Source organism: Eleginops maclovinus, chromosome 1 (genome assembly GCF_036324505.1).
Source record: "Eleginops maclovinus isolate JMC-PN-2008 ecotype Puerto Natales chromosome 1, JC_Emac_rtc_rv5, whole genome shotgun sequence".
In the NCBI taxonomy this organism is placed as follows: domain Eukaryota; kingdom Metazoa; phylum Chordata; class Actinopteri; order Perciformes; family Eleginopidae; genus Eleginops; species Eleginops maclovinus.
In genome coordinates, this window is record NC_086349.1 from 25,342,733 (window position 1) to 25,355,304 (window position 12,572).

The following is a 12,572-nucleotide window of genomic DNA, read 5'->3' on the forward strand; positions in this document are numbered from 1 at the left end:
TTTACTGCAGGTGAACTAAAGTCTGATTTAAGGGCTGATTATAGTTACCATCATTCATCCAAATCTGTAAAGTAACTAAAGGTATTACATACACCTACTTAGTAGAGTACACCATTTACCTATGAATTGTAGTGGAGTAGAAGAACCAAGAAGCAGAAAATGGAAATACTTAACTACTTAGTTACTTTACACCACTGGTTAAAACTAACATACATTTTATATTTTTAAAAGTGATCTGCTGTGAATTGATCTTACATTTTCTTTGTATTAGTTATTTTTATTTTATTTTAAATACTGTTGCACATTCTCTGTCAATGTTTATGTTTCTTGATTTTTGCTGTAGCCTTTTTTGCTTTTATTTGTCTTATTATACACCATGGTACATTCCTTGCACGGGAACCTACTTAATAATAAACCTGATCAACCTGTTTGCAGCATGCATGTATTATTAGAACATGCATGCTGCAGGCTGCAGGTGGTGTCTGCTTCCTGTTTGGGTGGGGTTGATAGAGGAAGAAGAGGAGAGCAGAAAAAGAGGAGACGGATAGATGGGGATCCTCTGTGTGAGTGAAACACTGCCCCCTGCTGTTGGGACAGGGTACGATCATTCTCTCCATCGACACATTGTGTACCTGGTACTTATACAGAGCTGGAAGAAGTACTCAGATCTTGTACTTGAGTAGAAGTAGTAGCAGAATGTAGGGATACTCTTTTACAAGTAAAAGTCCTGCATTCAAAATGAAAAGTACAAAAGTATTGGCATCAAAATATACTAAATTACCTCAAAAATGTACTTTAGTAAATCTAGTTACTTTACACCTCTGTTCTTAAATTTTTTATAATCACATTATGTGGACTCAGTCAGGTTACTCTTGGTGCTATAGAAGTTAACTTTAACCTATACAATCCAAAAATCAAAGTTGTGTTTATAAATAAAATAAAAATACATCATAAAATACATTAAAAATAAACAGGAATAAGTCTAAATAGGTCAAATAAAACAAAAGTGAGTCATAATGCTTTTCATACCCGTAATTACTCTATATATTAAATATTTGTGTAATTTATTTTAATTACTTAAGTTTACAAAAGTCACAAAGGATACACGGCACTATATCAACAGAAAACCAAACCATGGTGAGAAACGATGAAAGTCAAATGAACACATCAAGTCTGATGATGCAAATCCCCAGTGGATAACAGACAAATGATGGTGAAAGATAAACTGTTCAAAAGATTAAAAACAATTAGAAAACATTTATCAAATATATAAATACAAAGAGAACAAATAAGACATCACATAAATAGAAGTGCATAAAAAGGTGTCGAGTGTCCGTGTTTGAATCCTAAACGTGGCCCTTCTGTCCTGTCTATCTAACAAGTGGCCAAATAAAAATAAAATATCAATACTTAATGTGCATTAAAATTGGGGACAAGCGATCATTACACACTCAATCAAGACACTCAAATGCTCAATACATATCAGCGACAACATCGTTAATGTAAATTATTCCAGCCATGATAATCATGTAGTGAAAACCTGTATTGCGACAGTCCACAGTGAGCATGAACACCTGGGTTCTCTTAGCCTCTGCTGCACAAAGCAACCTTTCCTGTTGGACCCTGGTTCCCAAATTCTCTGCCTGTAAGTGCATGTTTTTGAGTGTTGTTGCTGGTGTCCAATACGTTTCTCCATATTCTGGTTCTGTTAACAATAATTTTCATACATTCTGCTGGTTCTGTGGTCTCCTGGGTTTTTTTCAGGTCTGTATCGAGCTTTGATGGTTCTCCAAGTTCTTCTTGTTCGGTGTGTTGTCCAGCTGCAGGTTCTGTAGCTGATTGCTCACCTGGTCCTCTGGGTTCTGCTGGTTCTGGTTCTGCTCCTGAGGAGGAAACACTGGGGATGAACTTTTCCTCTACTGTTACTCAAAAAACGCTTGTAAGGGCCGTCGTCAGCTAGCATTAGCACTAAAGGCTGTTAAAGTTAGTAGAGAAATTTGCAAAAACATTATTTTATCAGCACTTTTTTCCATTTGTTATTTGGTCAGTTTCTTAATTTGTGGTTATGTGGTTTTATGTTAAATGCTTTGTCATGTTTTTCAGTCTTATTTTGGTACCTTGTTGGAATAAGAGTCTTAACTTTCAATATGCTTGTGATGTGTTTTGTTTCTTGCTGATATAATCCATAAGAATATCAATGAAGTAACCAGCATGTGATTCAGGGGAACAGCGTGGAGTACCTGGTTGAGTTGCAGCTGCTGGCTGTACTGGGCCAGAGTGGAGTACAGGAACTGGTACTGCTCTGTGGTCTGGATCATACCACCTCTGCACAGGACGGGGGGAGGAAGAAACAAAATGTAACACCGGTGACACAGAGATCTGATAAAACACAGAAAGAGTGGAGAGCTTTCCCCACCTGTCGAGGCGGAGCTGGCAGACGGTCTCCAGGATGTCAACCTGCGCGGTGTCTCTGAGCTGCTGACAGCCGATACTGCTGACGATGAAACAGCCGGTCCGGCCGATACCTGCACTGAGAGGAGAGGAAACGTGCAGGCCAGAAGTTTAACGAGGGAGAGCACCTTGAAGACCCTGTTGCACAGCAGCTGGGATTAAATGCTATGACAGACACTATTCAGTTCCATCAAAACATACAATTTAAATTAAAAATTAAATATAATAATTCAAAAAAATATATATATAAAATAGAAAACCATAAAATCAAATAAAATGATATAAAATAATATTTGTATTGAAACAAATGTTATAAAGAAGCATAAAATAACTAAAATAGTTAGTATAGCATGTTGAAGTAAAGAGAGTTTCAGATCAAAGTACAAGATGTTTGCTGTTGTGGTTACAAATGTTCCCATCATGTCTTCAGAATAGCATGAAAGGTTTTGGTTTCATATTTAAATTCTAAATTCATTCAAATTCTGTTAAAAAAAAAGTTGTTCTCCCCTGCGGTCTGTTCAGGACTACTGAGCCGCGTCCTTAATCTACTTCTTCTCTCTAGATGTATCTCGAGAAACACAGAAGTTGCTCTCTGATCGCACACTGTTTCTGTCCTCAAACAGGAAGGAGCTTTCGAAACATCCACCACATCACAGGCTGTTTTACGGTTATGTGACCCAGAGAGCCATAAAGCTTGTTGAACCTGCATTTTGTTGTGCTATAAAAGCAAAGATGGTTAAGACCCTTCACTACTAATAAACCACACGTGTTTGATCAGGAACCAACCTGCAGTGGATGACGATTGGTCCAGGATCCGATGCGGGGGCTGTGATTGGCTGACGGCTTGGCGGTGGGAGGGACTTCCTGAACGCCTCCACCTCCTCGACCAGTCTCAGCAGGGGAGCAGTGCATTGTGGGATGTGGTGGTCTGGCCAAGAGGTGAACCAGTAGTGTCTGACCTTACGACGCTCCAAACCCAGCTACACACACACACACACACACACACACACACACACACACACACACACACACACACACACACACACACACACACACACACACACACACACACACACACACACACACACACACAAACATTAACTTCACATGTTAAGTTCAGAGATTCTGTGTTCAAATTCAAGTGCACAGAGACCAAAATTCAAAACCATTTGGAAAGACAACAAACACACTGTCTCAGCTATATTCTTTACATGCTGTTTTTTTGTTCTTTCCGTGCTTTAAAAGTGTTCTGTTTCATTGGAAAGCACTCTGTCACTGTGGTTATTTTCTCATGTGAAAACACGTTCTCAGTCTACATTCAGTGGACGGAAACACAGATGGGCGTTTATCATGATGAGTATTAACATGCACTTAATTGAAGATTTCTTTATGTTCCTCTGCAGTTTGGACTGATTGGTTTATTCAATGCAGTTCTACATAAACATATTTTGAAATGTATGCAAATGTTTAATGTTTGAGTGTCAGTGGGGCGAAATGTCGCTTCCTGTTTGTTTATCTCTAAACGATGATAAGGCTGTGGCAGATGTTACACTCTGATGAACATATCCGGTTGTTTGTGAACAAGGCCATAAATTACAGGATTACTAATCAATTACCACTACTAGAAAGGAAGTGGAGTATAAGTATAAAATAGTAAAAGTAAGCAAAGTCAATTCTTAATATCTGTACTTGAGTTAAAACACTGCACCTGGATCTCCATGTCAGTGACAGTGAAGCCGTCTTTCTCCCGGCTGTCTGTCACTCTGAGGAGGAATCTGCCAAACTTTTCTGTCTCTCCTTCCTCCTCCTCCACCTCTTCCTCCCTCTGCTCCTCTTCCTCCTCCTTCACACTCCTCCTGCTCCTCCTCCTCCTACTCTCCCTCGGCTGTGGCCAGTACAGCTCACATTTCTGGAATAAAACACAGGCACACACACTTTTTAGGACAAGTCAAGATAAAAAAAAGACATGAAAGCGGTAGAGAGGAGCCGAGGAGTCGACAAACCTCGTTGTTCTCCTTCAGTCTGGTAACCATGACGATGATGCTGCTCCTCTCCTGCCACACCATGTCCCAGAAATCCCCCACGGTGTGCAGCATCGGCCCCTGGGTGGCAATGTAAGCTCTCGGGACCCCTCTGTAACCCTGCAGCACAGAGAAGAGGACTAACAATCAATCTATTAATCAATCAACTAATCAATCCATCAACCAACCAACCAATTAACCAACCAACCAATCAATCAATCAATATATCAACCAAACAACCAATCAACCAACGAACCAACCAACCTTTCAATCAACCAACCAGTCAACCAACCAACCAATTAACCAACCAACCAACCAATCAATCAATCAATCAATATATCAACCAAACAACCAATCAACCAACGAACCAACCAACCAATCAATCAACCAACCAGTCAACCAACCAACCAATTAACCAACCAACCAACCAATAAATCAATCAATCAATCAACCAATCAATTAATTAATTAATCAATCAATCAACCAGTCAACCAACCAACCAAACCAATCAACCAACCAATCAATCAATATATCAACCAACCAATTAACCAACCAACCAATCAATCAATCAATCATCAATCAATATATCAACCAAACAACCAATCAACCAATCAATTAATCAATCAACCAGTCAACCAACCAACCAACCAACCAACCAACCAACCAATCATTCAATCAAGCAAGCAACCAATAAATTAATATCTCAATCACTTCTGATCAATCAAACGACCAATTAATTTATAAAAAAAGTAATCAAATGACCAATCAATAAACAAAATGATATACCAATCATTAGGTATCAATCAATATCTATCCATCTAATCAATCAATAGAAATGCATGTTACTGTCATGCTCTACAGGTGACTGATGGATGGTTGGATGCTGCATTTATTTGATAGTTGATATTTATTTTGGATACCTGGCTTATTCTGCAATCTATTCAACTGCACAAATCACTCATAACTTTCATAGACTTTGGAACTTTCAGGAGGCAGTACAGCTCTTTCTTTGCACGGCTTACAGTTTTACATTTATAGGAAACACATAACTGTATCAGGCAGAGGACATGACTGCTTTTGAAACCACTTGGACCCCATGAGACAGAAAGTGCAGAGTAAAGATCTATTAAACAGTTTCCAGATGTGGTTGCACATCTGCTTTTCAACCACACACACACACACACACACACACACACACACACACACACACACACACACACACACACACACACACACACACACACACACACACACACACACACACACACACACACACACAGAGCTGAGGCTGCAGAGTGTGAGGGATGCGTGGGCCGGCGGTAAGAGGGGAGGGTTTGTCATTCACGGACGTGTCACTTCCTCCCTCACTTTCTGTGGTTTTCCTGGTTGTCACACTCCTACGCTGATAAACCGACGGATCATATCTGAGTTTTTGTCTGTTTAGGTTTCCCACACACACACACACACACACACACACACACACACACACACACACACACACACACACACACACACACACACACACACACACACACACACACACACACACACACACACACACACACACAAATAACAAGACGCCCACGCGAGTGACAGTGCTGTCACACTCTATCAGCTTGTTTTCTTTTGGAAACATATTATCTTCAGTGTCACTAAACTAATTTAATTAGGACTAAATAATGAAATGATAAAGTTCAACCATAAAGAAGAGATGATGACACTCGAACCAATGATCTGTTTACAGCTGACATTTTTCAAAGAGGTTTTTTAAATTAGAATTAGAATTCAATAAAGAGAGAACTTTAAGATCCCTTTGATGTGCACATGGACATTTTAGCTTGTGCATTTTCCAGGTTTCATTCAAATGATTTAAACTCTGCAATGCTAACACATACCTGTTTCTATCCACTAAATGTTTTTACTCTGGACAAACGTCTGCCTCATCAGTTCTCATTTGTATAATATCCTTAAAGGTGCCATTTTCTGCTCATTCTCAGGATCATATCAGATTGTAGTGTCTCTCCTGGGACATGTCTCCATGCTTTAGTGTTCAGAAAGCTCTTTATTTTTCTCAGACTGCCTGTGCTGCAGCACCTCTTTTCACCCTCTGTCTGAAACCAGAGCCCAGTCTGCTCTGATTGGTTAGCTGGCCGGTTCTGTTGTGATTGGTCAACGGCTTAGATATGTCCCGGCCCTTAGCCTACCACCTACAATGTGTTGGAGCGCTAGCCAATGGAAGCGTGAGTATGTAGTGATGTCACTTTAAGTAAACAAAGGAGCCCAATGGAGGTAAGGGAAAGTAAATAGTCCACATAATTCAGGAAAATTCTCAAGTACATTTTAAAAGGTTGCTAAAACATTATATGAGCATTACAGAGTAAAATGTAACTGTGCCTGTGGTTTGGCCTTGTGATGATGGCTAAAATGTGATGACCATTTTTGTTTCACTTCATATACCATTGTTCATATGATGAAATGAGTTGTTCTATTTTGCTTTTAGTTTTGTTTAATGTTTGTTCTGTGTGTGTGTGTGTGTGTGAGGACCCCAGGAAGAATAGCCAACGCTTATGCTAGTGCTAATGGGGATCCTAATAAAGAAAGAAAGAAAGAAATAGGACATGATATTTCACCTTAACCTAAGACTAAATCACAAACTGCCTAAATCAACAAATGCGTGTGCCTTGAGTTGAAATGAAATAATGTTGGTCTCTGACCCTGATGTAGTTAGCGTTGATGTAGCGGTCTGGTTCTGCCTCTTCCTCCGGGTTCCTCAGGACCACTCGGCTCTCTGGGTCTAAAAGCAAACAACAAAACATGATAATAAACAAAAGTAAAAAAGAAACACAAACAGTTTTTTCTACTTTGGAGAAGGACAGCTACTGACTGGGCAGGATGGTTTTGTATCTGTCTTTGATCATGTGCCCAGGAACATCGAGTTCTGCGGCACTCACAAAGTTCGGAGGGATTTTCTGTGGAGGAGACAGGGATGCACCGGACGTTAAAACAGACGCCATGAACGCTTGAATCATTCTATGTAACTCTGAAAGCTCAGCAGTACCTGGTACTCTACATTCAGTGTGTTTTTGTCAGTGGCCGCCAGCTGCAGCAAGGTGTGTGTGAGAGGCCGGGAGGAGGTGTGGAGCAGCTGAAGCCACACCTCCTTTGGGGTGGAGACGGAACACACAGGCTCGGCCGCCAGACTGCTCACGTCCAATAGCAGCGAGAGGTTAGAGCCCCGCCTACACAGAGAACCAATCAAAAACATAATGTGCATAAATCATTTTCAGAAAGTGATTACATTTAAAGATAGTAGAGACATTTTATGATAATTATTGAGTGTTGGTTTGATACTCACCTCTCCTGCAGACGGACCGAGGCTTTGCGGGGAGGAGTGGTCAGGGGAGGGGGCGTGATCGGGTCCTCGAGAGGAAGTGAAGCTGAGTGCACTGCTGACATTCTGTAGAGTGTGTGTGTGTGTGTGTGTGTGTGTGTGTGTGTGTGTGTGTGTGTGTGTGTGTGTGTTTGTTTGTGTTTGTGTGTGTGTGTGTGTGTGTGTGTGTGTGTGTGTGTGTGTGTGTGTGTGTGTGTGTGTGTGTGTTGAGTTGTTCTTAGTTGTCCATCATCGTACCACCCTGTAGGAAAGAGAGAACCCCATAAATGTCAAAACATTGGACAAAATAAACTGCTCTATCTCAAAAATAAAATATGGCTGCAGTCCTTTGAGTTCGTGTAGCTGCAGTTTCTGAAACTAGATGCTTACGGCAAGAACTGTATGTGAGTAAAAGAGAAACTTCCCTTTTGAAGTAAAAAGACAGGATATTCAGCAGTCATACGAAACCTGGAAATGACCAATCACTAATTCACATTGTGTGTGCAGGGAACTCTTTCTCTGTTTTTATTCTAAATGTCAGGGTTTCTTAAACCTCAATTCTAGTCAGAATATTCTAGTTAAAGCAAAAGCCTTTATCAGAAAGATTTAAAATAGAGTTCGACAAAGATTTATATTGTTGAAATGTGGAAAATATCATTGCTTTGATGACGATTCAGCTACTGTTTAAGCAGCTGATTCTCAATGGAGGTATTAAGCATGTTTGTAGTTTCACAGCATGTTTACTGCAGCAGCCTCCCGGACCGAGACCAAAGCATTGATCGTACTCACCGTTATGTTCTCAAGCCTCTATTTTAAGTCAAACTTCTTTCTTTTCTGCACCCGCTCAATCTTTTTGTATTTGAGCTTCCTTATTATGAAAGGTCAATTAACAAAGTTTGACTCGACGATTAACTCTAGCTGCGATGCCAAGGCGAAGCTCCTGCCACACTGACAAAGATCTACATCATAGACTAATCATCGTCAACTTGATTTGCCTGAACCCTGATGGTGTGTGTGTGTAAGTGTGTGTGTGTGTGTGTGTGTGTGTGTGTGTGTGTGTGTGTGTGTGTGTGTGTGTGTGTGTGTGTGTGTGTGTATGTGGGTGTGTGTGTGTGTGTGTGTGTGTGTGTGTGTGTGTGTGTGTGTGTGTGTGTGTGTGTGTGTGTGTGTGTGTGTGTGTGTGTGTGTGTGTGTGTGTGTGTGTGTGTGTGTGATTCATTGTGTTTCCACACCAGTTCAGATCTGAACAGTTTCAGTGTGTCTCCATCGGAAGAGAGTTTCCTCACAGCAGGAAGTCAGCTCACCCACACTGTCTCAAAACACACACACACACACACACACACACACACACACACACACACACACAAAAATACTTACACACATACAGGGGGAGGGCAAGTGTGTGTTATTGATATGAAGAGACATGAGTGTTTTTTTTTTCTCATTCTGACTTGTTGTCTGTTCTTGTTTCATGTCATTGGTCTGATCTGATCACATTCAGACAAGAACAGACCAAATGTTTCTCAATTTACCTAGAGACCTCAAGGAGTTGCTTTATGTAAGAACTTAGGTATCCCAGAATGCACTTCATATCAGCCAGCAGTGATCGGAAGAAGTTATCATTTCCTTTGTTATTGTTCAACCAAAATTAGTTTGAGATTTTTTCAAACTGTGAAATGGTTCATATTGTTTTACAGGGGCCCTATTTGGCTCAATTTCAGGGTCATATTAGTATTGTTCCTCTACTCTGACATGTCTCCATGCTTTAATGTTCAGAAAGCTCTTTATTTTTCTCATACTGCCTGTGCTGCAGCCCCTCTTTTCCCCATCTTTCTGAAACCAGAGCCCACTCTGCTCTGATTGGTTAGCTGTTTTGATGGGTCAACAGCATATTGACAGCCCTGCCCGTGTGGGGGAGAAACTCACTTTCGAGGGAACACGGTGATTTTAGCCTTTGCAGACCATTTACATGCACACAAACCTGTATAACAAACTACAAGAAAGGGAAAACTCCTTTAAGAACATTTGGTTGGCAATACTTTTGCTTTTCTTACCTTAAGACTCTGATTGCAGGACAGAACAGAGTATCCTCCACCACTGACAATCACATGTTTGATAATATATTGATCAGGCTTACCGGTTTTTTGACGGCTGTTGTGTTTTGGAGTAATTCAGGCCTGTAGGGTGTAAATCCTCCTCTTACAACGGAGCCCCCGCTGAGTTTCACCTAAAACAACGACATAAATGACTTTTCTGAACGCATCGTGCTAACTTTGTGACTAAATAAGTACTTAAATAAACAACTAACCAAAATAACTAACCAAATAAGCAAAAAAAAAAAGAGGAAGGAGATACGTTTCCTCTGTCTTTTTCTTTCCCTCTTAAAATCGATGATTTGGAGCAGCAAGAAGGAACAAGTGAAGAATTGGTGAGAGAGAAAGTGATAGTAAAGGAGAGATAGTTAAAATACGAAGTAAAGGAGTGAGAAAGATAGGCAGGAATAGACATGTCCTGTTTTTCTGCCGTTATTCAACGTGTTCAGGTAGAGAGACAGAGAGAGACCTGAGGGGAGAGAGGGATAGAGAATGAGTCAGAGAGAAGGAAAAGATGGAGAGAAAATGAAAAAGAGAGAAAGACTGATGCTCCAGGCATTGATTATTAAAACACCAACAGCAGCTGCTTATGAATCATTCATTTCAAATCATAAAACAACAGCAGCATAAAAACACACACACACACACACACACACACACACACACACACACACACACACACACATCTACAGTATATAACATATTAGAAAATAACAAACATCAATGTGACTCTCTTACTGAACACTGTGACTCAACTTTACGACTCCATGTTGTCTTTCACCCATCATTCGAGAAGATTAAATATGGAGTCCTTTTTTAACTTGATCCATAGACTAAGTACTTGTTTCGTCACATGGACTCTATATAAGAAGTCACTGTGACATCTCACGTTGGTTGTCTTTTGGTTACGGGTTTGAAGCCTTAAGTTTGATATTCGTGCCGTCGATATCTTGGTCTTTGGCGCCCTATTGCTTTTTTCGGAACCAGTACTAGAAAGTTGAGCGAAGTACGATTAAACTCTGAACAAGACAAATTTGCAATCTCACTTCTTCCTGAAACCAGAAGTCCCAAAGCCCTCTGCTGACTATTAGAAATAATACAGGTTGAAGATACTTTTGAATCCTTTGTTTTACTCTAAATGTGGATAAAATTGATAAAATAAACATCATGCTGTGTCATATAAACCTTGAAACTACAGATTGAGACCATAAACTGATCAGATTAATATTTACTGAAGTGATAAATCAAGTGAGAATTAGAAAGAATGCAGGTTTAAGACACTACAAACACAAAATGAACATCATGATGTACGGGAAGACATTTGAAATTGGCGACTGATTCTATAAAGTCATTGTTTTAATCTTTACTGAGGTTATCAGTCATTTTTTCACAGCCTTTTATACAATCTCACTTCGTCCTGAAACAAATAGGTTGGCCCCCGGCTGGCTATTAGAGGGAAAGCAAGCTTAAGTCACTTTGCATCATCTGATTTACTTTTAACGGGACCCTAATTTATTAAATTAACATCAAGCTGTATTAAACAAGACTTGATATTAGAGATTGAGACCATAAAGTCATAAAGAAAAATATTTACTGTGAAACTAAATCATGAGAGAAGAAGGGTCATTTTCTCCTGAACTTATTTTTGACACCGGTAGTCGCCCCCTACTGGAAATGACAGAGAATGTGAGGGGTAAAACAATAAGTGACACGTAACATTCTGTAATAACTCAACATGTAGTTGTACTATTGTTATCATCAGACCCATGTACTTCAGTTTAAGTTACTTTACACAGTGGATAATATGACGGTTGCTCATAGAGAAGAACGTGACATATTTCCTAAAAACAAAGAGGTCCTTCCCTATGTTTGAAGCAGTAGAAGTACTGGGAAAGTTTTTCAATCATACCTTGCATGTACTTCAAGTTATGAATGCAATACTTAATAACTTATGTCTACTTCTAATACCTGATATGGATCATATAACATTATAAAGCTATTTTGTTTCCACACTGATAAATGGTAATGATATTCTTCACAAACACCATTCACCTCACAGTTCAAAGTTATCTTTAAGGTGAAGAAGTTTATTTAAGCCCCCTTTCACTCACCTTATTGTTGTTTGCCTCCCTCCTCTCTCGTTCTGCTTCTTCTTCTTGTCTTTGTTTGAGTGTTGTGTGTTCTTCCTTTTCTCTCATCTGTTGCTTACTGTCGTTTTGTCTTTACGTCTATCTTCTCCTCGCCACTTCCTTTTTCTGCACACCCACCCACTCTCTCATCACCGCACACACACACACACACACACACACACACACACACACACACACACACACACACACACACACACACACACACACACACAAGAACATGCACACTTTGTTCGCACACACATACACTTTCGATTCCACTCATTCAAGGTTATGGGTCCCCTTTAGACTGCACGCCATGGGCTTCAACACTGTGTATCTGTGTATTTATTTTCATCTGCCTGTGTGTGTGTGTGTGTGTGTGTGTGTGTGTGTGTGTGTGTGTGTGTGTGTGTGTGTGTGTGTGTGTGTGTGTGTGTGTGTTAACCCATCAGCAGTGTTTCACAGTGGGGCTGTATAAACTGATTTTCTTCGTCTCTTCTCTCCAGCT

General features: G+C 40.1%; 1 protein-coding gene across 2 annotated transcripts; it reads right to left on the reverse strand.

Annotated features, from left to right (window-relative positions):
- Window positions 1-1,047: 1,047 nt before the first annotated feature.
- Window positions 1,048-12,165, reverse strand: LOC134872095 (tyrosine-protein phosphatase non-receptor type 7-like). 2 transcript variants are annotated; one of them, XM_063895227.1, is made up of 12 exons: window positions 12,047-12,165; window positions 9,980-10,069; window positions 7,828-8,104; window positions 7,531-7,711; window positions 7,357-7,441; window positions 7,187-7,266; window positions 4,455-4,592; window positions 4,160-4,360; window positions 3,238-3,431; window positions 2,417-2,530; window positions 2,241-2,325; window positions 1,048-1,883 (listed from the first exon to the last, which is right to left on the reverse strand). In XM_063895227.1, the coding sequence occupies exons 3-12, from the start codon at window positions 7,926-7,928 to the stop codon at window positions 1,761-1,763; spliced, it is 1,302 nt and encodes a 433-aa protein (XP_063751297.1). In that variant the 5' UTR covers window positions 7,929-8,104; window positions 9,980-10,069; window positions 12,047-12,165; the 3' UTR covers window positions 1,048-1,760. The 2 variants fall into 2 exon arrangements, with proteins under 2 accessions (XP_063751297.1, XP_063751307.1); XM_063895237.1 differs by lacking the exons at window positions 9,980-10,069; window positions 12,047-12,165 and adding an exon at window positions 8,632-8,842.
- Window positions 12,166-12,572: the final 407 nt, after the last annotated feature.

Bases quoted from the DNA above. Each gene is read 5' to 3' on its own strand.
- LOC134872095 (XM_063895227.1), bottom strand. From the start codon at position 7,928: ATGTCAGCAGTGCACTCAGCTTCACTTCCTCTCGAGGACCCGATCACG. The intron at 7,712-7,827 runs GTGAGTATCAAA...TTCTCTGTGTAG, and splicing joins TCGGTCCGTCTGCAGGAGAG to GCGGGGCTCTAACCTCTCGC. The intron at 7,442-7,530 runs GTACTGCTGAGC...TCTCCTCCACAG, and splicing joins CACTGAATGTAGAGTACCAG to AAAATCCCTCCGAACTTTGT.